Source organism: Pteronotus mesoamericanus, unplaced genomic scaffold (assembly GCF_021234165.1).
Source record: "Pteronotus mesoamericanus isolate MK-2021 breed Mesoamerican mustached bat unplaced genomic scaffold, CSHL_Meso_final contig_163, whole genome shotgun sequence".
In the NCBI taxonomy this organism is placed as follows: Eukaryota; Metazoa; Chordata; class Mammalia; order Chiroptera; family Mormoopidae; genus Pteronotus; species Pteronotus mesoamericanus.
Genome location: NW_026555064.1, coordinates 18,604,771 through 18,632,216, shown reverse-complemented (window position 1 = coordinate 18,632,216; position 27,446 = coordinate 18,604,771). Strand labels below are relative to the sequence as shown.

At 48.1% G+C, this 27,446-nt stretch overlaps 3 protein-coding genes across 3 annotated transcripts in view; 2 read left to right on the top strand and 1 right to left on the bottom strand.

The window, feature by feature from the left end:
- Positions 1-7,771, top strand: part of FGF2 (fibroblast growth factor 2) — a 42,923-nt gene extending 35,152 nt beyond the window's left edge. Inside the window, 1 exon segment of the mRNA XM_054562084.1 lies at positions 7,361-7,771. Within this exon segment, the coding sequence (XP_054418059.1) occupies positions 7,361-7,546 (186 nt within the window). The 3' untranslated portion in view covers positions 7,547-7,771.
- On the bottom strand, positions 7,772-24,461 carry NUDT6 (nudix hydrolase 6). The gene is made up of 5 exons (XM_054563432.1): positions 24,202-24,461; positions 21,878-22,081; positions 17,977-18,032; positions 12,414-12,468; positions 7,772-8,417 (listed from the first exon to the last, which is right to left on the bottom strand). The coding sequence occupies exons 1-5, from the start codon at positions 24,428-24,430 to the stop codon at positions 8,020-8,022; spliced, it is 942 nt and encodes a 313-aa protein (XP_054419407.1). The 5' UTR covers positions 24,431-24,461; the 3' UTR covers positions 7,772-8,019.
- A 481-nt stretch (positions 24,462-24,942) lies between these two features.
- The window catches only part of AFG2A (AFG2 AAA ATPase homolog A), a 198,245-nt gene continuing 195,741 nt past the window's right edge, over positions 24,943-27,446 (top strand). Inside the window, exon 1 of the mRNA XM_054563420.1 lies at positions 24,943-25,156. Within this exon, the coding sequence (XP_054419395.1) occupies positions 24,994-25,156 (163 nt within the window). The 5' untranslated portion in view covers positions 24,943-24,993. The remainder of the gene's footprint in view (positions 25,157-27,446) is intronic.

Here is a 27,446-nt window from a genome sequence, read left to right as displayed (position 1 = left end):
AAATCACACGTGGTGTGAATCACCCTGGCTTCTGCAATAGTGTTGGTTTGGCCGCTGTCCGACGGTGAAGGTGGTGGAGGGAAGGGGGAGGTGCACACGCTGGCTTGTCATAACCAATATGGATCACCCTAGTCAGATGGTGCTAAAGCGCTAGTGTTCTCTATGCCTGTCGTAAGCTGGCTCAGGGAGTGATTCGATAGTGTTGCCCTGTGGTTTCCCACTCAGCAAGATTAAGAACCAGTAGCTGCTAATGATGGTGGCCCTGTAAGGTAGCTGTTGGAGGGGTCACCTCTCTTGAGAACGCAGTCTGGAGTGGAGGTGCATCAGTGGTGATCAAAAGCTCCCTAGTTGTCAACAGTGATGAAAACAGAAGAGGCTCTCCTCCAAGTGCGTCCCTGACACTACCGGGGTCCTTAAACGAGGACCCCGTTGAAGGCAACGGGCCTGGAAGCCTGCAGAGTTTTCTACCCATTAGGACTCAGAGAATTCAGACCTCTTCTCCTGATAAATAGGCATCAGGCTTCCCCAACTGCTGCTTCTGCGCCATCGGAAGCATAAAGGGCTCTAAAATAAATGTTCCCCTCCTTCCTTCGCTGCCCAGGACCTCCCACAAGGTTACGGTTGTGGGTTGGATTTCACCTGAAGTGCGCCCGTCTGGCTGGATGTGGGCTGACTCTGCCCAGCACAGCAGCTCTCCCTGGAGCCTGTGCAGAACGAGGGAATTTGGCAATGCCTAGGAATTTATCACACTCTCCTGCGCAGGGGCAAAGCTGCAGCGGCCCGCACAAAGGGGAAGTTCCGGATTTGTCAGTTTCCTCCGAAAAGCGGGGGCCTCTTGGTGGTTCCCGCTCCCATTGCTAGGTCGCCGTTACCCTCTGACTTCACCGCTCCCCATTCGGTGGCTCCCTGCCAGTGCCTTTCCAACAGCGATCCTGTCTCCTTCGTGTTAGTCTGCGGGGGCTGGGTCAGCCTTCAGAGGAGAAAGCAGCCTCACACCCCCACCCCACGGGGGTGCTGTGGGTGGCTCAGGGAGGGGCATCTTTCTCTGGGAGTCAGACCCGGGGGCCCCGAGCTGTCAGCGATAGAAACTGTTGGTTTGAGCCCAGTGCTGTGACCAGTAGCCATCGTCGGGGTGCAGAGGCTCCTTACAACTGGGCAAACGGCGGCTCGCAAGGTGCAGTTGCCAGAGGCCTGCTGCTCCCGCTCCCCGTGGGTCCGCCTGGCCGCCCCTGCCGCGGCCCCTCTGCGTTGCACCCTGTGCGGTTCCCGTGGGGTGGGCCAGACACTCCCGCCTCCCCCTCCCCGCGGGAAAAGAGCACTCTGGGTACGCGAAACGTTCTGGTTTCCAAGTCCTGTCAGGTAGATTGCTGCCGGCTGAGCGCTTGAAGAAAAGATGAAGTTGTGTACCACCTTTTTCTCAACACCTTCACATAGTGATGGTATGAATGAGCCTTTGGGCTACGGATTTGTCACTGTTTGAAGACACTTCTCAAGGGTCTCCTCCCCACCCCCTGCCCCTTCCAAGCTAGAAAATACAAAAGCCTGTGTTTGGAGGCAGACGTGGAGTTGTTCTTAATACACAACAGACTCCTTATTCCATTCCATAGCAGGACAGATCCTGTTGCTAGGAGCAACAGAAGTCCAGAACAAATATTAGGATTTATGATTTCTTAAGCGTTCACCAAATTTGTACATTTAAAAAAAATTGCATATAGTGAGGTAATTGTAGATTTACATTTAAATCACCAAACAACCTCAATGTTAGCATTGAAATGAAAAAATCTGCCTGGACTTTATCTGCTAGAAAGTTCCACATTGTTTTCTATAAAATGCTATAGACTGTGATAACCCAGCAAAATATTTCAGTAAGGATTGAGTGTGTGTAATGTGTTTTGGTCCATAATAGTGAAATATGAAAAATTATTTATATTCTCTGAGGATACACATTTCATTACTGTAAAAGTAAAATACTTTTTTTTTTTTTAACCTATAGATTCACTTTCTTACTTAGGGGCCTTTACTGTGAAACATACATGGAAAGCAAAGTAGGGAGATGAGATTTTTGAGGGCTCAGTTATCCAGACTGACAATATACACTGATCAAATTTGTCAGGAAAATGTAACAGTTAAAGAGGAAGGTATATCATTTTTAAGAGAGAAAATAGGATTAAATGCAGAGGTTATTGCCTTGTTCGAATTATTACTTCGTTTAGAAGCCGATCTTAAAAAATATTACACAACATATAGATGTATATTTTTTTACAAGATTAAGATCAAACTTCCTTTTAGCTTTTCACAATTTGTGTGTTTGAGTTTGTTCTAAAATAGCACTGATACTAACATCACGTCTGTTTTTAATTCTCAGAAGTGGTGTAAGCAAAAGCATTTTTGGATTCATGTTGAGCAAACTCCCTCATAAGCCAAAACTGCAAAATCAAAGTACTGTAAAAGAATAAACAATCCAAAAAACAGAGCACGAGGGAATGGCCGTAAGGTTCAAATGTAACGTTTAGCTGCTGGTGGGGTTTCGAGGCCAGCGGCACCGGGGGAGGGGACGGGGCGGGGAGAGCGGTGGGTTACCCCAGCCCCCGCTCCGTCTGCGCTGCCTTCTTTGGAGGGAGGTCGCTGTGCGCAGCCCTCAGGTAAGGGATGTGGGGGTGAGCTACATCTCCTTGGGGGGCAGTGATGTACATAAATTAATTGGGATTCTCTTATGTGAGGAATTTGTCTATCCATTTATTTATTCAGTGATTTATATCAGTGTCTCCTCATGGATATTTATTTTATACTTTGGTTCCTTCTGTTGGAAAATGGTGTTAGGAACCAAGGTCTGGATGCTGGTGTGCTTGTTGCTACCGAGCTGTGCTTCCTTCCAGCCCCTTGCCTGGCGGAGCATGGAATACAGGCATCTGCTCACGGGGGGATGCACGCACACTTATGAACGTGTTACGCTGACCGTGAGGACACACGGATGTATCTGGCTCTCAGCCACCAGCATCACTTGAATCATTTTAGCTGCCCTTTCTTGCTGGTCTGTAACCCCTAACAGTGAGAAACCTGGTTCCCCCCATTTCCTTGGGTGAGTTTTTCAGTATGGATTAATCTCTCATTACTTCATTTCCTTTTTGAAATTTCAAAGTACACTAAATATCTAGTCAAAAAAAACCAAGTCAAACTATTTAAAATGTTAATTAGGCTTTTTTGAATTCTCTTTGGTTCTTCCCTAGCCCCATACCCCTCCAAGGGGGCCAGACTCCCGGTGCCACCCTTAAAACCATTAGCACGGTAGTTACCATGGCAGCAGACAGCCAGGGTCGCTGACCCAGGACGCCAGGCTGCGCTGGGCCATGCAGGTTACCCTCAGGAAGTCCTGAGGTGCGCCCCACCGCGCACACGCGGCAGGTGTATATTCGTCTCAGACATCGACACCCCCATTCCTTGTTTCGAGTACACACGTTTTAGAATTGAGGATTACTGTAGCTTATTAATTAGTACTTTTCAGCGTGCAATTCTGTGGTTATTAGCATGAGCAAGAGGGAAAGAAGGTTAAGCGATGGGCCTGTTGCTTGTAGAATGTGTTCCCTAAATATTCATCGCGTCTGTCAGGATGGCTGATGTCCATCTCAGACTCAACATGTTCAACACTGCTCCTGCGCTTCCTTGATGAGTTCCCCCTCATAGCTGTCCCCGTCTTCCCTGGTGAGAAGTCATCATTCTAGAACATTCACCTCAGGGCCATCCTTGATTCTTCCTCTTTCTCTCCCACCACATAGCCATTCCGTCATAAAACCCTCTATATTCAAAATATATCCAGACACAGACAGCTTCTCGCCATCTGTGTCTGTTCTTTTGCTGCCTGCGGTGCCGAGCCTGCCCCTAACTCAGGCCCCTGCACCTGCCTGGGCCCCAGCGTGACCTGGAAAAATGCCGGGTCCGGCCACTTTGCTGCTCAAAAGCCCACAGTGGTTCTCCATTTCCTCAGAGCATTGACCAGCTTTTGAGTGTCCTCTATGGTCATGTCTTCTCTGATCACATGTCTGGCCCTCTCCCCGGCCAGCCCTTCTGTGCATGTGTCCTGGCCACCTTGCCGCTCCTGGCACTGAAGGCCTGGTCCTGATCCGGGGCGTTGGCGCTGGCTGTCCCTTCTCTGCTTCAGGGCTCTGCTCTTCTGGCTGGATGGTTAACGCCTCCACCTCCAAGTGTTTGCTCAAATGTCGCTTCTTCAGCGCAGCCTCCTGTGACCGAGCAATTGAGTATTGCAACCTCCGACCCTGCCCCAACCCTCTCACGCTGTCACCGTGAGCCCTTCCACGGGGCTGCTTCTGTTTCAGTTACGCCCCGGGCGCGGCGGACCTGCTAGAAGGGGAGTGGCGCAAAGACGCGCCCTCCTTCAGTTTTGTCCGTGGACCAGTCCCAGCACCTGGACGACAAAAGCACAGGCTCAATGAATACATGTATTATTTGAACCGTGTGCTTTCTACATCCTAAAATGATTTTTCAATTAAAATAAACCAAAATAAGGGAAAATTTAATTTGATGAAAAAGTGTGAGATAGATACACCAGCAAAGGATGTCTGCAATCTGAAATAACTTAGTAAGGGCATCCGGTTTTAGATTCCTTGTTTGTTGATGAGTATTCAATAACGATGTTGCTGGATTGTTGTGGTATTTATAGAAATTGATGTGCAGGAAGGCAATCAGCAACTATGAATTAAGAGATTTCTCAGCTCACGGCCTACAGAAAATAAGGCCTGAAGCAAGGTGCGCTTTGTCACGGGCCCTTCGAAGTTACTTACCCACTTCTGCAGCAACACCCTTCCTCCAAAGATCCCCTTTTCTCTTAAGTTCGAAATGATGAGCAGTTAAACATTGGGGATAGGAAAAAAGCTCTGTAAACATGTTTATAAAGGCTAATAGAACTTACGTTGCATCAATTTTTAACAGAAACATTGAGGTCACAGCCACAGAACATAATCTGTAAACTGAGAAGGGAGAGGATTGAACTTGTGCTTACATGGCGCTGGTAAACGCCCGCTCTTCTTGACAGCCGAGTTTTGCCCTACGACCCATTTGAAAAACTATTGCAGTTTGTTTTCAAGTGCATAGCAGTTGTTTAGTAAACTTATGTGTCTGGACGTCCAGCACGGAGAAGCTTGCCTTCCGTCCGCGCTGTTTTGTAAGGGTACAAGGAACCTCTGTAAAAACAGTTTGCAGGTTCCATGATGTAGTGTCCACTTAATCCCTGGTACTGTGTCTTTTCTCTGAAATCGTAGGAACTGGCAGAGAAGGCAAATGTTACTGGCATGGGACACATCCCCATAGGCCAAACACTGTGAAGAGTGCCAGCTGGCAAGGTGGGGGCACCCTGCAAGTTGACTGAACACCAAAAATGAGCATATCGGCGTCCGGAGGCCTGAGGGAGGCGGGCTGGGCCTGCCCCTAGGGAGCTCGCCGGTGCCGTTCAGTGCCACCTTCCCTGTCACCTTTACGATCGTGACGGCCTTCCCTTTCACTCTTACTTCCTCCCACTGCCACTCCTGGTCTCAAAGCTAGAAGACGGGAAGAGGGAGATTTTTATCAGTGGCACTGAAAAATGGCAAAGGACCACAGGTTAACCTCAGTCCACACAAGATGTACAGTACTTTTCTCCAAAGGTAGGGTGAAAGTATGGCATGTCGACATTACTCCTGTGTCCCCGGAGCCCACATCTGCGTCCACATCTGGGTCTTTCCAGGCACCACAAGACAGTCCTGGGCCTCGCAGAGCTGGTCCTTCTCTGCAAGGCGACCTGGGTTTCATTTTCATCAGAAAGACTTAAATTGCTTCATTAATTTGTTGCAAAAAAAAATGGGCAAGTTAGATGAGTTTGTATTTCAATTTTTTAAAGTTTAAGTAACAACGATCAACACTTACAGCCAAGAAAACTTGACGTAAAATTCTTGGCCCTGGAAGCCAACTGCGTGCCCTGCTCCCTCACCCCCACGTCAGCCGCCGGAGCAGCGTTCGTTCTGGTCTCAGAACCTTTTCATTTCCGCATTACACCAGCTCTTTTCATTGTCTTGCTTATTGAATTATGTTTCTTTTTTCTTTTTTTTTTTTTTGACAGTTTGTGCCATTGCCTAGTTTATCTTGGAACCAAAGAATCTGGAAAGAGATTCAAGCCTTTTGAATGTGGGTTTTCCCAATCCTGAAGTCCTAGACCTGAGCATATAGACATAGGCAGCAATCTGGTGTGCACATCAATGCAAAACCATGGGTGTGTGTACATGTACTTATATGTGGAGACATAAATATGTGTAAAAATATATGGCCTTCTATGTGAGTTTATCCATTTATCTATAATTACCATATAAAAAGTAAGTGATTTTTTCCTTACTTCCCTCACAGCGACCAAATCAGTTGTGGATCCCCTCCCTCCTAGAGGTCAACACCTATCACCAGTGCTATTCTGTGGAGCTGATTTTTGAACATTTACCTGAAATAACATGGAAGCCCGGTAGCCTTGCTTGCTTGGAACAGTGCCTGCAGATCGCCCTGTTGGCCGAGCTCGCGGGTCTCTGTGCTTGACGGGTGGATGGCAAAGGGCAGAGTGGCTGCCTCCCCCGCCGGACACTGCCAGCGGCCGGGCGTCCCACACTGTCTCCCAGTGTTTTGAGAATGCTCATCTTATGTAATGTTGCAATACACTTTGGGGACATTACATATATTCGCTATTTTCTGTACAATAAGCTATTCATTTCTGTCTTAGAGACAATATTAGCTACTAGAAAAAATATTAAAATTTGAGGAATTAATTCTGTTTCTGTGAGTAAAGTACTAACAAAAGCCTGCTCCTTGTCATGAGAAAGTTACGTGTCCAGCCCCATTTCATGGGGACCCTGGTAAAGTCAACGTGACTTGATCGGTGACCTTCCCCTAGAGGGGGACAAGTGTGGCTGTAAATGCCCAGTGGGAGCTGTGCCTCTGGGGTTCCCCAGGTGTGGAGCGGTTCTTGGTCCTGGCCACACCCCTCTTTGCGGGGACCTCTGAAACTATGTTCATGGGATATTTCAAGTCAGAGCTAGTATGCTTCCTACACCATCTGTGTGTCTTGCCACCCAACACCTGATCTGTCCTGGCAGGGGCTGAGGAAATGGCCTTTGGCCTTGTCCCCCGAAGAGGTGAGCCGTCCCGCCTCTGTCTGTGCAGCCGGACTGTGTTGGAGTCTGGCTGTCAAGTCTTGCTAAGTCTGGCTGTCCTGCCGCACCCAGCGGCACTGCTGTGGTTGCGCAGAATGGGCAGGGAATGGTCATGGGCAGTTAATGTGAAAAGTACAATAATACCGGCAATGATAACAACTACCTCTTCCTTTATTTTTCAGAAATGTGTTACGGACGAGTGTTTCTTTTTTGAACGGTTGGAATCCAATAACTACAACACTTACCGGTCAAGGAAATACTCCAGCTGGTACGTGGCCCTGAAGCGGACTGGGCAGTACAAACTGGGACCCAAAACAGGACCTGGCCAGAAAGCCATACTTTTCCTACCGATGTCTGCTAAGAGCTGATCTCGATGCCCCTGTCTGATCTCACTGCGCGCAAAAGAAGAGGTGTATCGTTACTGAGGACTTTGTAAAAGAGGACTTTGTTACTGAGAAGGAAAGGAGATGTATACAGCTCTCTGCTCAGTTTGGATAACTGGTCAGGTAACCCTTTATCTAATAGTCACATATTTAACCATTGCCTTACTAAAGAAAAACAAGAATTCCTGGAAAATGTATAAATTTCCACCTTTTATATAGCATTTGCCTTTATCCAGTGAAGCTTACTTAGAGCTACAATCTTTTCCATACATTTGCTTCATTTGAAAAGAGGCCTTTAAAATGTGCGCTCTTACAAATTTTCTTCATGGAAATCATCCGCATGAGAATATAAAAGCCAGATATTGAGTCCACCCCGAATGTCCGCTCCTCCTGCGACATGGCCCCCGTTAACGTCCGTGCACAATGTCCTTAACATCCTTGCCCGTGCCCAGGTGCGTTCACTCCACCCCTGGCGTGGCTTTGTAACTGTCCGGCAGTTCCCGGTGGTAGAGCTTGTAGAACAAGCCCGTGTGCACGGCCGGGAGCTCATCCGCCGCTAGGTCGACCTTGTCGAAGCCCTCCCTGTGCCCGTAGAGCAGCAGCCGCGCGGCCCTGCGGGTGATGGGCGTGGTGTCGGCGGCCGCGGCCAAGTCGGCCAGGTCCATCCATGCGCCCCGCAGGCACTCGTGCGGGCACAGCTGGATGGCGAAGGAGCGCGGCTGCAGGCGGCAGATGAGGTACATGTCCGACTTCCCGAAGGCCCCGGGGTGGCTGTGCTGCTGCCGAAGGCTCAGGAGGGACCTGAACTCGGATCGCACGCCCGTCTCTTCAAAAACTTCTCGCACGGCCGTGTCTCCTACATGAAAGGAAGATGTATGCATCAGTAAGGGTCACATTTTTTTAGAAAATAATCCTCAAGGATTTTCAGTTAACAGCGGCGTTATCAAAGGTTCAAGAGTAAGATGTCACGGAACTGAAGTTTTTGACAAACACTCTCTGCCTTCTGGGCGTCCTGAACCAAAGTCCTCTCTGACCACTGCACACTAAGAAGCTTTTGAAATAGTGAATATTTCTTTGGCTGCTACAGGGGGCTTACCTGCCTGTGTGGTTTTGGGGGCCACATATTTTTAACCTCTTCCTGCTCTATTTCCCAAAAGGTGAAAACGTAGGCTGCAAAGCTGCGGTTACTGTTTCTACTCGTCTTCATTCTCCTCTGTTCCTGAACATTCACCAGCACTGCTCACGTTTGTGTGTGTGGGAATTGAGAAAAAGCAATCCACTCTTCCTCACAGAAGGGCGCGGTGGCCGCGGGTAGGGACCTCTGAGGTGGCTCGCGAGCTCCTGGGCCCTGGGCTCTAAAGCACAGAGAGGATGCCTTTGCGACCTTTTTGTTACACTTGCCTAGTTATCGGGCCCGTGGAAGCCCACTCTGGGAATGTGCGGCATGTTCCTTGTTTCCTGAGGTTCCAAAGAACTTAGATTCATTCCTCCAACACCCAAATGTCACTTCATCAGAGGTTTTCCAAAAATTCGCAGCATGCAGAATTTTGCAATACAACAGGGTTTTCACATTTTCTAAGGGTGATTTTTTGATAATACACAAATTTCTGGGACAGGATTTTTATTGCTATTCACATAATCTGGTGGCTGCTTTTTCCGACTCTCCAGATGCAGCCCCCGCGTGGGCTTTCTCTAATCCTGTGCAGCTGTCCGTTTTCTCCCCAAGTGCCGGCACGATGCCCTCAAAACAGCTGCCTTCCTCACTCGTCTGCCAGGAGCATCCTAGTTACACAGATTTTTGTTCAATGCCCTTCAGTGCCTGATGTTTCTTGTTTGTCAAATAGTAAATTCTATTTGCCTTCTCGGTAGTGGTCTTACTGGGGAAGAACAGGCAAGGAAGAGGAAGGTGAGGAGACTGTCTCCCTTCCCCGTGCCCTGTCTGGCACGTTGTACAGGTCCCTGGACGCGCCCTGGCCTCCCCACCGCACCCCTACGCTGGGTAGCAGCTCTGGCAGCGTGCAGAAGGTGCCCTGAAGTGCAGCGCGTCCGTCTGCCGTTTTTGATTTACCGGCCGACTTCCCTTATAATTGAGATTTCCCACAGATGACGCAGGGATAGCAATTATATTTTTTTTAAACCAAGAATATGGAAGAAGAGTTTATGTTAAAAAAGGACAACTTTCCTTAATAAGAAAAATAACTTTCAGTCTGACATAGAATGCATATCTGTTATTAAACCTTTTGTAGATTGTGGCACTGGTCTTAGATTTTGTCATTTGCTCATCTCGCTTTATTATTTCAGTATTAATTCTTTCAGCACTTTGAAAAGCGAACATGTGGGTCCTGTGAGTTCTCAGTGCCACTCCTCAGTGGGGCCTTTGTCCCCTGTCTAGCCTGTCCCTGGGCCCCAGGGCGCAGCATGTGGCTGGTCAGGGACTCCACCCTGCTCAGTGGTCCCCAGAGCAGTGGGCCTGGCCCGCGCTGCCCAGCGTCCTGTCTGTCTCCCTCGCGCCAGCAGAGCAGTGGTGAGACTGAGAAGCGATAGGAAGCCAGTGCTTCCGTGTCTGGGGACGAGAGATCCCTTCCACCTCAAGATGGAAGTGTGACCCTGAATTTGAATTATCTGGATAAAGTGTGTTCCCCGGGCGGGCCTTTGTTATTCTAATGTTCTGTAAGCTAAACTGAAATAACATTTACTGTGTTACAGAGGTTTGAAGGTCGTAGGAAACACCGAGAGGTTTATGTTTTTATTTTTGCTGATTGAGGAAGATGTTAAAATACATCACAGCATTTTTGTTGAGTTACAAGACAGTAATGAAATGGAATTTATATTTTTTATTACTAGTTTGTGATACTTAATGATAGGATAGGTTGAAATCAAATAAAATAATAAGAAAAACTGTGCAGAAGGTGGGCTTTCCTGGTGTCTCCCTCAGACTTGGGTGCCCTGATGAACCCGGACCAGTGGCTGGTCCCGGGGCCAGGCAGGTGTTTGCCCGGCAGGGGTCCTGGGGTTTTCTGGGAAGGCAGCCCCCGCATTCTCACCCATGCCCGTATCCTTGTGCTCCGAGGCGGTATAGAAAGGGTTGCACCGCCCTTTGCATGTGCTCCTCTCCATTCTGTTTAGACACAATGGGACAGACGGCAGCGCTTCATTGACGTAGCGTGATCAAAGCGTGGGGGTCCACACAGGCATGCTTCCCAGTCAACCCGTTTCCTACTTCCGAGCCTGTGTGAAGGCTTGCACATAGGTAGTGGCAGGATTCCTGAAGCTTGGTATGTTCCGAAGTACAGGCTTAAAGTGAGTACTTCTTGGGCGATGTGGCTTCCTCATCAAGAGTGTCTGTTAGTGTGCTATGTTACAGAGCAGATTGGCCCTCGGATAGACTTGTCCTCCAGGCCTCTGCTCTCAGCTACCGTTTCCAGCTGCTTTCGGGGATTTAGTACCATTCGAAGGCAAAGCTTTCATTGATACTTCGTTGAAGCAGCAGGGCGAGCACCACCTGCTGCTGCTTCCTAATTCCATGTGGCTGAGGCAGAGACGTGGTCCCTGGGTAGGTGGGTTGCTGTGACCATCGCAGATGCTTCAAAAAAGTAGTGAATTCTTAACTAGTCAGACTGGAATGGTTCTGTTTGGCTTGGAGATGGGCTTTCAAGAAGAGGAAGCTGCATATACCCCCCCGCCCCCCGTAGACTGACAGCTTCCTGCTGAGCGTGGAGCGGGTGGGGGGTGACCGGAAGCTTACCCAGTCCACACGCTCTCAAGCATCACGCTCGGAGAGTGGAAGGTAATCAGGTGTCCTCGAGACAGTGGCTTTCCCTTCCAGCACTCCCCCCACAACCATGTCCTCTTCTGTTTGTACAGAAGACCCAGCAGAATCTGGGTCAGTTAAGTATCTAAAACCCAGAACTGGCTACGGATCTATCTGAATGTAGTGAATTTACTTAGTGGATGTTAGGAGTTGGCTATATATTGTGTATAGGGCATTTTAATCTGTGTTATATTTTTTAAAAAGTCGTTTCATTTTTAAATATCTAAAGATAATTTAGGAAACTGTTCACATAAATGTTGGCTGAATAAAACAGGGGCATGCGTTTTGAGGAAGAAGTCAGGAGAAATACTACTGGTAGCAAATGAGTCATCTGTGATTTATTTGGAGAGGGGCTGTATTTGACCCAGTGGTGTATGGAATAGGTAGGAAAACTCAGATTCTATTCTTTCATCTATTTCCTATAAAATCAGTGACAATGAGAATTCTTAGCTCATTTGACCTTTCCCTGTCTCTCGTGTTCATCTCAGTACGTAGTTTTGAGGAGTTATGGCTCTTATTTGAGATCTCCTATGAGATGTTTCACTGTTTTGGTTTCCTGATTATTCAAAATAAATAGTAGATAAAATTTTCAAAAAGAGAACAATTACATCACCACTGCTCCATAATTGACTTTATAAATATTACTTGTTTCCAAGTTCACTTAAAAATTACTATTCATCCTTGTGCAATGAAATGGTCAAGAAATTGTGTTTTCTTAGTGTAATTCCAACAATTTTAGTCACAGCCAAAATGGCCGTCAGTGCTAACCTTGGCTGATGCACGCCCGAAGCTGCTCACTTCCACACAGCGCTCCCAGGCCGTCTGAAGGGCAGGGCAGGTGTGGGTGCCCGGGGCACTTCTTTATAGGAATGGAATGAGTTCCCATGTTACCAGTTTTGCTGCTAATTTCCTATCAGCCCTGAAGTAACCTCTCTCTGAACCAGTTACAAAATTTAAAATCTTAACTATAGAGCAAGAAAGTAAGCACATTGAAATTTCCTCCACATTTTCAGACCATTCAACAACATGTAAGATACACACCAATATCTTCTCCGGGCTCCGACAGGCCTCCTGGGAACTTCCACATGTTTTTCAACTGCAGCATAAAGTCAGAAAATAAAGTCAACCCAGCTTGTATTCTCAGACACACATACCTGAAGATCCACAATATTCACCCATATTTAAGGTTTATTTTTTCGTAATTGTATGTACATTTTTGCTGGTTTCCTTCCTCATTCCTCTCTTCCTTCTTTTTGGGGGAAACTGGTAACTTATGAATTCTTTTCCTACGGTTTTCTTTGGGAAATAGAAATGGTCTTGTTTGGTTAATGTGATAAATTCTGTATGAATGAAACAGTGAAGGGAAACATCTACTGAATTTGTGTAATTTTAAAAATTTTGCTGCTAGTTACCTATTAACAAATAGAAGAATCTTACAGATGCTGCTATAAATAAGTAGAAAATACAGTATAAATTTAATCACTAAAGTATACTATTTTAATTTCACATTTATTTTCTGTATTGTGTGTCTAATCAGATATATTATTAATCCTAAGGTTTCTCTTGCTCTGTGTGTTAATGATTTCATGGATAGTATGAATAAAACTAATTAGTTTAAGTTTATGAGGGTTTTTTGTGCTCCTTTTTGGGGGGATGGGGAATGGGCAGTGGGAAGATCTGAACTTAGAAGAGGGATACACATGGGAAAGATTTATTATGTGGCTCAGTGGGTTGAGCACTGGACTGTGAACCAGAAGGTCGCTGGTTCAATTCCTGGTCTGGGCATGTGCCTGGGTAGTGGGGCCAGGTCCCCGGTTGAGGGGCACATAGGAAGCAACCAATCGATGTTTCTCTTCCTCCCTTCCCATCTCTCTAAAAATAAACAAAATCTTTAAAAGAATAAGGAATAATCCTGAAATGGCCTGGGGCAATATTCTTGTGGCTGACCTGATGATTTTTTCCCAGTAGAGGTCTGTTACACCCCCTCCCCATCCCCATGATGGAAGCTGAACAAGGAGAAATGAGGGCAGACTCCTACAGGCACTGCAGCGTGGAGCCAGGACACCACACTCTTCCTCCATCACACACCTCCAGGGACTTCGGCCGGCGTGCTTTGTGTCCCCCCGTTTCCCGGACAGGGGCTTCTTAAAGAGCGTGTCATTTCCCAGCTGGGCCAGGCTGGAGCCCGGTAGCACGGTTCCCCGCGTTGCCTCAGACGGCCAGTCCTGTGGGCACTGGATTCAGGCTTCCCAGCCTTCTGTGTTGGGCTCAGGCTCTAGGTTCATTTATAATGCAGGGTATATTTTATTTTATGCGGGTAGGGACCTCTTAGTGTGTCTACACTCTGCCACTGTCTCTGGGAAGTCCGTTTGGAAGTGGTTCCACAGGCTGCGCTTCTGTAGACACGATGTGGTCTTTCATCCAGTAGGATGTTGGACTTCACCACCATAAATTTCATTTCTAACCAAAGATTCAAAGGCTTCCCAAAACAACAAAAGTCAACTTTTAAAATCTTTTCCTAGACTTGATGGCAAATAATTGGAGATTAATTGTTGATTAAATTTGGAGATATGAACATATTAGAAGGGGTAACATGCTAAAATCAGGGGTATCCAACATTTTGGCGTCTCTGTGCTACAATGAAAGACGAATTGTCTTGGACATGTTAAATACATTGTGAAATGTAATCACAAAAACATTTTGTAATGTCTTAAGTAAATTTACGACTTTGTGTTGGGCCACATTCGCAGCCATCCTGGGCTGCATGTGGCTCGTGGGCCGCAGGCTGGACACCCCTGTTAGATATAAGGACTGAAAACAGATCACATAAATTTGATTTTCATTACTTCATAAAACTTAGCTATGGAAAAATTCAGTTTGCTTTTATGCTGGTGAGTAGTTTGTGATATCTTCCGGTACCAGTTAGCTTTAAAGAGCTTGTTTGAAAAAGCTTCCTCCTCCCCGCTAAAAGCTTCAGCCTGCAGTTAGTGTAAATGACAGAAGGGCCAAGGTAGGCGGTTTGAAAACCTGGTTAATGTAGATCTGATCAATGGAGAGATGAGTGTATCTTCTTTTTTAATATTAAAGAATACTCCCCATTAGCTGGGTTTACCAACATCATAATAAATGCCAGCTAATGTATATTGATTGTCCATTAGATTTGAGATGCTGCTAAATGTTTCTGTAAGAATTACTCACATTTAGCCCTGGCTGAGTAGCTCAGCTGGTCTGAGCATCATCCCGATATGCCAAGGTTGAGGGTTCAATCTCCGGTCAGGACCCATATAAGCAGCAAGATAAATGTATAAATAACTGGGATGACAAATTGATCCCCCCTTCTCTCTAAAGTCAATAAATAAAAAAAAATTTTTTTTTTTTAAAGAACTACACACATTTATGACAGTAACCCATTTTGGAATTGATGACCGAGAGCATAAACAGATTTGATAACTTGCCTGAGGTGACCCAGCTAGGGTGCAGTAAAATCCAGGCTGTCTGATTCTACCCATCTTTTAAGCAATTTAAAAAGTTGACTGGCTGTTTTCTCATTAATCTTTAAGTACCATTTGCTGCTTTTTTCTTAACCTTTTGCTCTTTCCTTCAGACCTCATTGGAACATTCCATGTAACCAGACCAACATTTTTGCCGGAGACTTCCGCCCCTCCAGGGCTTGTGAATTTGAACCGAACTCTAGTTCGGTATCAAACGTGTTTGTACCTGCCTGTTGCTTGTGAGTTCTCTATCCAGAACATTCTGATTGGCATGAGATTTAATACTATGCTAGTGACTTATTACTATCATTCCAGTATATTGTTTCATGACGGAAAAATTACTGAGGAAGGGGAGAGGATGGGTTTCGATTAACACCTATTTGAGTCTGTTTTGTTTTCATCTTCATCCGCAGTTCCCACATTTAAAAAAAGACAAAACATCTTTATGCTGTAAGTGTAAAATTCCATGATCCTTTTACCCCTAATCTCACAAAAGGAACTTTCCACTCACTTTAAAAGAAATATTCTCCTCAGAGTGCTTGTGCTTGGTGGTGCCACGCAGCTTTCACTCCCGTGGCGCTCCCGGCTCAGAGCTGCTGAGCCCAGTCCCTTAGGCGTGGCTGATTCTTGCACACTATGAGAGGTCACGTACCCTTTTAACTTAGAAAGATGTGTGATATTTCGGAACAGTGAATGCGATGACAAGTTTTCCTATACATTGGCCAATGATAAATCTGATGTCCTTGGGCATGTGCATACGTGTGCACCGAAGGATGGAAAGGAGAGGGCAGTGGACGACGTAACGTGGTCCCCTCCATCACTGCGAATGCCCCCTTCCTCGGGGGTAGGGATTTCTAGCCCAAGAAATAAGCATTTTGAGTATCAACAAGGGGTATTACTTCTAATGCATTTTTCAGGGACACTAACAGAGTGTGAGATATTTTCTCTTTTAAAGCAATTTTAATTTTATAGCACTGTTTCTTTTAAAGCTTGTCCTGAAGATCAACTCCAGTTCATATTACGAGTTTCTAGAATGGGTTGAATAGGAATGCTTTATTCTCTGATCCTTTTTCTCATTATTTTTCCAAACTCACAGACATCTCCTGTTTCCCTAAGCAGACGATCAGCCTCAGGAGCTTCCCTGGGCAGGGCTGCCGAAATCCGAGGGAGAACTTTGCGTAAACAGAACCCCTAGTGACTACTCAGTTCTTTCGGCCCTGTCTCCAGGACCAGGAGCAAGGGTGTGGCCCCGCTGGCCTCTTCCTGTAGGTCCTTGCGTATTATTTGACCTTTATGTTCTTCCTTTACTCCAACTTGTTCAGATGACAGAAAGTTGATGATCTTTTATTTCCAATGTTCCACTTTTCATGCTGCTACTCTCACTTTTCAGAATTCAGAGCCACCGTATTTAGATGATACATTAGCTACAATATTATTATTGCTACCAGTGAGATAGAAGCCGCCATGGAGACCTTTTAATAAGTTCATTCATTCAACAAAAATTTACTGAATGTGAAGTGCAGGGCATACAGAAACTAATGCGAGATATAGCAAGCCCATTCTCTTCCTCCCTGTACCACTGTGTTTTTCTTAATAACACCACCACCTGATGTATCATTTATTCATTTGTTGATTATTCATGTCTTACCCATTTGACTGTAAGCTGCGGGCACAGGACCTTCACTTTGCTCACTGATGCGTGCCTAGCGTTCAGAACACAGCTGATGAGGCAGGGAGTACGGGCACTCAGAAACGCCTGGAGAGGGAGTGAACAGGCCCTGTCCTGCGCTTGGCTTTTTAGTGTCCAGTTTACAGGATCAAGCCACTGTTAGATCTTGTATTTCTCAAAATCACGGGGTGGGGTGAAGGATGGGAATACGTGGGTAGGAAAGGAAAAAGGACATGCGCATGTATCATTTGAGCTGTGGGTGTGAGTGTGTGCACGCGCTTGTGGAGAGGGTTCAAGCTCCCTCTGCCACACACACTTGCCTGGGCCAAGGGAGGCACTAGAGGAGGAGGACTGGCTCAAGTGTCTGGGAATAGTGCTGATTAGCTGTTCATGGTTAATAGCAGCCATGTGTGCCTAACTCCCACCTGGCACCAAAATAGTTACAGAGGTTAAATATGGTTTAGTGTCACATTTTGTATTTTTTATTACAACACTCAATTATACATGAATACTAAGCTTTCGTATTTTGTTGTTCTCAGGTGGATGTCTGCTTGTAACTTTAAAAAAAAAAAAGAGCAAAACCCTAAGTAGGAGCATTATTTATAATTCCAGGGGTGTCCAATTTTTTGGTGCCTCTGGGCCACACATTAAATACATAAACACTAGTGAGAAATGATGAGCAAAAAAAGGTTTTAAGTGAATCTATGATTTTGTGTTGGGCTGCATTCATAGCCATCCTGGGCCGCATGCAGGATGACCTTGACCTCCCAGCAGCCACCGCTGTGAGAAGTACTGTTTGCTGTCTAAGCCGCCCAGCCTGTGGTGTTCCTGTTACAGCAGCCTGATTGGGCTAGCACCCCATGTCAGCTCTCTGAGCTCCATGCCCTTACATAGGCAACTCGAATGTTCGCAGTCTGTTTTCCTACCCTCCTTTTTGTCCTAATAAGCTCCTACTTATTCTTCAAGACCCAATTTAAATGTCACCTCATCTGAGAATTCTTGAGGGGCTTTTTCAAAGCAGGCAGTTACCATGTGTTGTATGACTGCTTTCCCAAGCAGAGGGCGAGGTGCAGGACATGAGGGATATTGTCTCTAATCATTGTATTCTCAGCCCCTGGCTCCAGGTAGGAGCTTAAAGAAAGTCTGATGAATGGGACGGTATCTTGATGGCCTGTTAGAAATAGCGGTCTTCCCGATCAAACGCAGCCGTTTCTAATTTCCTGTGGCCATAAGATAATACTGAGCGATGGTGAGAGGACTCTGACATTTCAAGGCCTGTATAGGCACTTTTTAGATTAAATAAATAGTCAAATGATCCATAACTGCTTAGAGATAACTCTTCACAATAACTTTCTGTAATTCCTTGAGCATATAAAAATTTCTATGTTTTATTTTTCTCTAGAGAGAACATTTAGAAAGCAATTTATAAATAGAAGCAACTTACTTTATTTCGATCTTGGACAACTAATATTTTTCCAGTATTTTCATCAAATACAGCTCCTGTTGGAGGGAAAAATAAAAGATACCGAGAAATGTTAATTTTGTTCATCTTAGATTCCTCCTACACTCTTGTATGTGGTCATTAAAACCCTACCCATCCTGGAAGATCTAGTTCAACACCAGCTCATCCATGAAGATGTACACTCTTTCCAGCAAGAAGGTGGTTGCTTGATTATCCAGGTTCTTTTAACCAATGAAGGTTCTAAGACATGCCGCCCTGTAGGACAACCTCCTGCAAAGCTTCTCTCAATTGTTTATTCTTGAGGATGACAGTTCAATATCTCATCTTTCGATCCTCTGATAGCACTTACTTTCGTGTCAGGACCATTTCAACTGCTTCAAAATACTGAATTAATGCGCTGACTTTTCCATTCTCATTTTTATTCCTCAGATCACCAGGGGAGAACAGGGGTTGTGCTCCTGGTGAGCGGACCTCACACATGTCCACACTCAGCATAAGACCTCCTTGAAGCCCCCTCGGTTTGCTCACCTCTTTGTACCCACCTTGATAACATAGCAGTATGCTGCTTTGGAACACGTGTTTATTTTATATATGTTTTAAGTTCTAGTCCACTCCGTTTATTTGTTCATTCATCATATACACTGCCCAGTACACCAAGTATTTGGCTAGACGTTAGGAGTCAAAAACAATTTTTAAAATATTTCTCCTTGGGCAATCCTAGGTCCTTTATGATACGGTAATGATGGGTGTTATGTTACTTTAAATGCTATAATTTAAAAATATTTGTGTTTATATAATGTGGGAAGATAGTGTTAAAAAGGTAGTTTCTACATATCCATTCTTTCCATATTAATTCAGTGTCTATATATAACATGTATAGGTTCTATATATAGTATATGAATTGAGCTGCTATTTATGTCAGACACTTTTCTGGGTGACAGCGATATGGTGGTAAACAATACAAAACTCCCTATGTTCATGGGATTCACAGTTGTGTGTGTGTGTGTGTGTGTATGTGTGTGTGTGTGTCTAAGAGGCTATAGCAAACAAAAATATTATGTAGAATGTGAGAAGGTGGTGAATGCTACTGGGCAGTAAAATATAGAAGGGGATAGGTATGTGTAACACAAGGAAGAATAGCTTTGAAATGAAAACACACTGGTATTTCTAAGCAAGAAGGAAAACCACTAAGTGAGATATAATTAACACTAATGTTGACTTCTATTAGGAAACATAAACTATAATTTAATTGGATTTTACAAAGGACACAATGCCAAAGAAATGTCAAGGAAACCTACTCTTAAATTTTAATAATTTGTCATTACTCAAATTGAACTTTTCCCTAATGAGTTCCCTGTAACCAGGAGCAAAGTATCCCAAAGCCAAGCCCCGGAGCGCTAAAACACAATGTGAGCGACCCCTGCTGGTCACAACATAAAAGTTAAATCTAAAGAGATCGGAGGTGAGACACGTTATTAGTGTACCATCATCAGCGGGGAACGGCGCGCAGCGCTTTAGGCGCATCCCCCAGGTGGTCCTCACATCAGTCCCGCCAGCGGCATCGTTTTGACTGGCCACACGGCACGGCTCGGAGACTAGCATCCTGTGGGCATTGTTCACGGCATTGTGACGGCAGCCCGGGCCCCTCACCGAGACACAGCTGAGTTCTCACAGGGTGGCTGTCCCCACCTGCAGACCTATTCAACCATTCGCTCAGGAAATACGCACTGAGCACTGAGTTTATGTTAGACACTGTCTTTCACCTGAGGATGCAGCGGTGAACAGGAGATAAAGTACCTGTCTTCATGGAGTTTTATATTATTGTGAGGGAAATTAAGTATATGAAATTATATAACTTCAGATTGTGATAAGGGCTATGAAGGAAAACAGCAGGATGAAGGGACTGACAAGTGAGAAGACTGTGGTTTAGACAGAACGGCAGGAGCTTTGCTGAGGAGCCATCGGAGAGAAAGGCCAGCTCCAAAGAGTGAAGTAAAGCAAGGCTCGGGCGGGGCAGGCAGGGAGAGGAGCCACAGGCCTACAGGCTCGGGGCCAGGCCCAGCAGGGAGGAAAGAGCTCTCCGCTACCCACACGGGTTCGGGGTCTGGGGCCTGTGAACTGAACTGACAGAAGACAGGCTACTGGAGGAAAAATACGCATCTTATTTGATATTACTATTTTTACGTGGCCTGGCATAGGGGTGGAAGCCTTCCTAGAAAGAAGGCCCTAGAAAAGCAGTTAGACCATTTTAACAAAGAGTGATAAATTGTAGAGAGGTGATAAGACAAAAGGTTGACTAGGGGAGGTAAATTGTGGGAAAGTGGCTAGGAAGTGAACGGGGAAAGTAACAGAATACAAGAGTCGTGTTAGTAGGTTGTACAGACTCCTCTCCGTCAGCTCCTATCTCTGGTGATAAGAATGCTCTTCCTGGCACAAGAAGCTCATGCCCTATTTTTAGATAGAATGGAGGATGCAGAGAACCCTTCCTGCATTGCTATTTCTCCATCGTCTTCAGCTTAAAATAATCAATACGCCAAAATGGCAGATTCTGTGGCCGGAGCTCCAACACCGGTCACACCTACCTTCTGTTGCTTATAGCAACCAGTGTCAACTATTTCTCTTCACCTAGGAACTCTGTACCTTTCCAGAACGCATTCTTACATTATCTCATCCCCATCTGCAATAGCTACTTCAAATCCTACTTATTCAAGACTTTTGTCAAGTTCCAGAACTCGTTCCCTGAACTCCTATGGTCTGTCTTGACTCTAATACAGTATGTAGTCCTCAGTCAGAAACGAGTGCTTCCCAGGATGCTCGTTCCGCACACAGCACCCATTCCGTGTTACCGGAAACTCTCAGCCTGCACTGACGCATGGACAACCATCGGTTTGATTCTCTAACAACGTGTGAGGCTGTCATCAAATTTTTCATGGAGTTTTATGAAGTAGAGCCGAATGGACAGTTTCCAAGGGCCTGTGCTTGAGACCACGGACCGAGAAAACATTAGCCAGCCTGGAATAACTCCTTTAAATGATTTCAAAGATGCGAACTACCTTTAAAAACTCCTGTAAATTCTAGGAAGGCAAATAAAATTATTGTTGATTAAATTAGTAATTACTATATAACTGCTTCCATTTATTTTTAGGTCATAAGGATTTTATACTATTTTAGTTTTTCTGGAAATCTAGGAACGTTCTCAACCCGGTTCTCAAAGAAAACAGCAGCAGCAGAGAACTTATTAGAAATGCAAATTCTCAAGCCCCACCCCAGACCCCTGAGCAGAACTCAGGAGGGTTGGGCCCAGCCTCTGGTTAACAAGCCTTCTAGGTGATTTTGATGAACTCCACAATTTGAGAACCTCTCTTGACCTAAACCAAGTCTTCTCTCAAGACTGTAATCAGTAATTTCAAAATTCAATATATTTAAATTACATTACTTTAAACAACGGTTTGGCACAATAACTCAACGTCTTTAAGAAGTGATGTTCAGACCGTTAAAAAGTTGGTTTGCTTTATCTGAAATTCCACCCAGGTTATCTTTTATTCTACAAATTCACATAATTAAAACCAATGTTCTACCATAATGCATTTATTCCCTGGTGCCCATTCAGTGTTACTATTTGAGTAGTGAAGTTCAAATGTCTGTGTGAAGCAAGTCCAAGTACCGCCTTCGGCAAACGAAACGCTGAACCTGCTCGGTCTCGAGCTGCCCTCTGCTGATTCACGGGGCAGACTCCTCCATTCAGAGCACCAGCAATGGCCCCAAGGATAACCATTTCCTCCACTTGCCCCACGAAAATAAACCGTCGCTCAGCTGTGAGCACAAACTGGGTAAACTTCTCGTCTAAAAAGTTAACCCTGGTTCCCGTGGGTTCGAAACTAACCTGCAACTCCCACTTGGTGTGTCGCGTAGCCGGGGAGCCGGCTGGGCCCCTGTCCCAGCCACAAGGTCAGCGTGGCCGAGTCCGCCTCTGCGTGGTGGAAGCGGAAGCCCAGCGCGGCGGCCGGGGCGATGAGCGGGCTCTGCAGGATGGGCACGTGCAGCCAGACCGCGACCCTGCCGTCCGAGCGCCACTGCTGAACGGCCGCTGAAATGCAGGAGACACGCGCGTTTCAGTGGTTGCCAATGGGGATAGTAAACTACACTCAAACTCATCCAGGGCGTGGCCGCCTCCAGGAAGCCATTTTGAGCACCCACTTCCCTCACTAGTTAGCTATGGGGCGGAGGGATCCCCAAAATGTTCTGATCTCCCGCAGCGTGGGAACTGCCATCTTTTATGTCACGGCCATCTTGTTTACGTGACTTTCCCACTAGACTGAATTCCTCGTGAATAGTCAGGACAGGGATGGCTTTATATTCGTATCACCAGACACAATTGCTTGGCACATAATTGGTGACGAACAATTGCAGAGCTGACTTAAAATGCCATTTTAATGTTCCTTTTAACACTTTGGTTTTAATCCTTACAAGTGGGTATCGTGGGCTTCTATCATATTTACTCTTAAACAGTTATGTCATTTTGAAAAGCGAGTGAGGCCAACACAGTGACAGACACAGGGTGCAGGGGATCCACAAATTATTTGGGTTTTTAATAGGCAATGCCATTCAGTTCTGTTGGGCTTAATAACAAGAGAACCAGCAGTAGCTCTTGGAGGCAAGTCAGTGCAGCGGGAATAGATGCTAGAGCCCGAGAAGTAAGACTCACTCTGTGCCTCAGTATCATTATCTTTACAATGAAGATGTTAGTGCCTACCTCCCAGGGTTGTTATGAGAATTAAGTGGATTACTATTTGTAAAGTTCTTAAAACGGGGTCTAGCACTCAAAGTAAGTGAAACAGTATTTTAAAAATAAAAAGTATATGGTTCTTCTGAGTTTACAAATTAGTTTCATATCATTCATCTTTGATGACCACATCTATCCAGTAGTTTGCCCTGGCATTCACAGAAACAACCTTAGAGGCAAGTATTTTCCGAGGTGAAATGCCTAATGCCTGGCTAGGCACGTGGCAGAAACTGAACTTGAAAACTCGCTGTGTGACTCCACACCCAGGCCCCTCTCTTCTGCTCTGCCTTGCAGAGCTTTGATTACTGGTGTGGTCGCTGACAGGTGACGCATGTGTGCAGTACCTGTACCTGCCCACACATATATGTACACCTTTTAAAGAATGAACATTGATTTGAATCTTCTATTGGTGATGTTGCTGGAGTCAGCAATTATTCACAAACAGGAGAGAAGATGAGAAGTCGGTAGTTTAGAAATGAAGATGATTAAAGAAAGAGGAGCATTTGAGACCTTGCTACCCAGCATATGTCCTTAGTTTGGCTCAAATAAGCTCACAGAAATTGTCAAAACAAACACAAACTCAGCTCAATTATATTCACAGATAGATGCTCATTTGCCATATTGCTCAATAATAGGACTGAGATTATTCGAAGTTCATTAGTGTGAGGATCTTTCCCTGGCAGCACTTCCATGCTAAGCTTTCAATCTGTTAAGGTTGGGGGGTGGGGGGGGGGCACGGGGACAATTTGAAAAACAGGTTGCCCCACCAAATCTATGCTTCTCTCAAAGTGAAGACTCCTCCATCAAAACTTTCCTTCTTGTCACTGGACTCAGGGTCCAGAGTGGGTAGCACTCTTACTGAAGATGAGTCACTCACCCCCTTCCTGATTAAATCACGGCCCCGACCCGATTTGTATGCAAATACGACCACAGGGAACCTCTGGTCCACTCATTGTCCACCACATGTATGAGAGGGTCTGGGCATAGAGCCCGGCAAACCTAATGCTCAGGCAATGACACAAATGAATAAAGGGTTGGTACTGACAAAGTCTACTGAGCGTTAAATATGGGCGACACTGTGCTAAGCACTTTTTGCTCTTTACCAACTTAACTCTCGGCGACCTCATGCCGTCCTATTACCCAGTTTCACCGAAGAGGAAGTGGTGGTTTACAGAACCTGCCCAAGGTGAAGGTCACAGGCTAGAAGGTGGACCAGAAACTGGGACTGCCGACCCCGAAGTCTAGGATCGCCGCCATTCCCCGGAACCGCCTCGGAGACCTCCTAGCAAAGGGCCCGGGAACCAGCGGGAAGCGGGTGCGATCAGGCGCGCCCCCTGGGCTCGGTGCCCGCCAGGCTCAGGCGCGGGGTCGCGGTTATTTCGTTTGCGACCGGGGAGCCAGGAACCCTCGGCACAGCCACTTGCCCTGCAGAGCCCTCTGGAAGGTGGCGGCGTCCAGGCGGTCCAACGCGCCCAGCTGCACCGAGACGCCCCCGAATCTGTCCAGCTCTCCCCGCAACAAGCCGGCTCCGGCGGGAGGATCCCGCGCGCAACCTGGGCCTCCCGAGGCACCGCGGTGCCCGGCCAAGAGCCTGGCATCGCGGGCCCGGGCCAGTAGCGAGCCCAGATAGCCTCCGCTCGGCAGAGGTGACATCCCCACGCCGGCCCACACCGCCCGCTCGCTCAGCCCCCAAATCGCTCCGCCTCTGCCCACCGGAGAGGAGGTGCTACCGTAATCCCCAGAAGAGTGCCGCACACGCCGCCTAGAGTTGAGCGGGGCTTCTCCCTTTGCAGCGCTATATCCAGGAGACCACCAAGTCCTGTTCACCTGCTCCTCTCAGGAGTTTGCTCGGCCCCAGGACAGTGGGGAGAAACTTCCCCACCACTATTCTCCCACATCCCTGTAGTTTAATACAACGCATGCGTACGCAGGGCTAGAGAAGGCGAACGGAGATAGGAAAAGGTACTGTCTTTCTGGAATGTGCAGTCTAAATGAGGGTTCCGTCCACGTAATCCGTCTTCCTTTGCAGAAGGGCTCCCCGAAAACCGCGGGTTCTGGAGACCATGGGGTCCCCTATCCTTTATTTATTCGCTTCATTCGGAGAATTACGGCGCGGGGGGTGGGGTCTCGCTGACTTCTGCCCCGGAAGTTTTTCCCTCAGTAAAGCGCGCACGTTGAGCCGGCTTCGCTGCTTGTTTCCAGGCTGCCTTCCGATAATGTCTTCCAAGAAGAACAGAAAACGGCTCAACCGGAGCTCCGACAGCGGTTCGCCCTCGCCCGCCGCGGCTCACTCTCCTGCGAGGGCCTCGGCGGCTGGCGGCGAAGCCGGCTTCGCGGCGGCCATCGAGACTCTGGCGGTGATCAACTTCTTAGAAAAGGGTGAGAGCTGTGGGAGGACGGCCGGGTTCGCCGTCTGAGGGGACGGAGACCCGGCGATCCGCCTGCATGCGCCGCGCGCCCCAGGTGGCGAGGCCGACGTGGGCGGGGGCTCGCAGCCGGCTCCGCCGCCGCCGCGAGGGCACGAGCGGTCCCTTTGGTAAATTGCCTTGAATGGCCAAGTTGCACTCGAGACAACTTCGGCTCACGTGCGATGTCCGACATGTTTAGCGGCACGATTGCTCCTATTTGCGAGCACAGGGGGCGAAAAACGAAGTCGGGTTCAGTCCAGATGCGGGTACGTCCATCCCGAGCATCGCTCCTGCGCCTTCAGGGGCGGGAGGCGGCTCGTTCCCGCTGGACCGCACGGGCTCTGGGGGCGGGGGCGGGGGCAGGTCGTCGTTGTCCGCGAGTGTCGCCTTCACACTTGGTCTCCACAGACGCCCCGGGACACGGGTGCTGGGTTCATCGCGTCCATTTCGCGGGTTCCACAGCGACTACGCGCCAGGGGCGACCGTTGAGCCCAGACGTGTGTGGCCGCAAAGCCTCGATCTCAGCTCCGGGAGTTGGGACAACGGATTTACGGGGGGAGGCGTGGACGGGCAAAGCCTCTGCGGGTCCCGGCTTCGAAAATGCGGCCGAGGAGCGGCGGGGCGACCCTTGCGGCCGTCCTCCGCCGACCTAGCGCCGCGCCCCGCGTGACTCGCCGCCGGCGGGACGTGTCCTCGTCCTCCGGGCGGAGAGGCACGTGGGCGCGCCCGCCCGCCGGCCCCGCCTTCGAGGGGCCCTTTCGCTCCTCGCGGGTCCCCGCTGGGCCTGCACCCCGTGTTCCCCGGCCGCCGCTGCCCGGTCGCGGCCGTGCGTCCGTCCGCGAGGCCACAGACCCGCGGGGCCGGCTTCGTCGCCGGCCGCCCTTGACCTCCCTGTCGTCTGTCGGCTGACCGTTCCCTCCTCCGGGGACCACGTGACTCCTCCGCGTGCCGCCCCTTCAGACTTTTCTGGGTTTTCTTCTCCCCCGGGCGGGTGCTCGTCAGCCTGCGGCCCAGGCCCATCCCCTTCCGCCGCCGGCAGGTGCCGCAGAGCCCCCTTCCTCGTCCGACTGCCTTCTCGCCCAGGACTCTGCGGCGAGCGGCTCGGCGCCCGTCCTGGTCCGCCGCGTGTCTGCGGCGTGGGCGAGCCGCCGCCGCGGCGCACCGTCCCCGGAGCCGCGGTTCGCAGCCGCCTTCCCGGCACCGCTCACGCAAGCCCGTTAGTAAAACTCCGCGGCGCCCCAGAATGTGCGTTGTTTTGCTGCTCTGACAAAAGAAACAGACATAATTTCGATTCATGCACGCCGGCCGGCCTCCTTTTTTGGCAGCCTGAGGGGAAGGAGGTCGGCGCCCTCGCGGCTGCCGGCTGGGAGCTGCGGCGAGGTTTAAAATTGCCCGGATGGCACAGGTCAGGCGGTTGCACAATACAATAAAAGTGACTTACTGGAAAAATAAGTTAAAAAACAGAAATTTTTATTAGATTCCACAGATGTAAAATTACTGTGTCAAATTGCAGTCACCGCTTCTACACGGTGGTTCTGACTTTCTGCAGTTACCAGGACGCAGAAGCAATACTTTGCCGGCCACACTTGAAGCCGCGCTGGGCAATCCCTCCGCTCTTGGGCGGGTCCCAGAGCCTGGCAGACGGACCTCAGGAACCCGTTCCCTGCGGGCCGCGACCGCGGGGCCGCTCAGTTTTCCCGCGGCCGAATTCAGAGCCCCGGCGCCCCGCGGCAGCCCGCTTCCCTGGCCGCCCTCTCCCGCCCCGGAGCCCGGCCCTCTGTTCCCGCTGCGTGGGCAGGAGCCCGCACCCGGCCGGCGCCCCGCGCCCTGCAGCCCGGTGGCCTTTGAAACCAAGGCCCTGCCGGGACCCGGCTGCCCGCCCCTCCGCGGCCGCAGGCAGAGTAAGGCCCGCAGCTCCAGGCCGCCCGCCGCCCTTGGTGGCCTCGGCCCTCCTTGCGAGGCCCCCCGACGCCCCCCTCCTCTGCCTGCCCCCTCTCCTCTGAGCTCCGCCCGCCCGCCGTCTCTGTACCTGCTGTTCTTCGCCCAGAATTCTGGTGTCCCCCCTTCACTTAGCCAATTCCGCCGCCTCCTCCGGATCGGGATGGAAACGGTACTTCTCTTACTCTTCCAGGTTAGATCAGATCCCACTTTAAAGCCTTTCTTTCTAGCACACTAAGTCTTTTTTTTTTTTTTTTACATTAACCTTAGTTTATAATTATGCAGTTATTCAGTGGTTATTTAGTAACTGTTGTCCTGTTAGA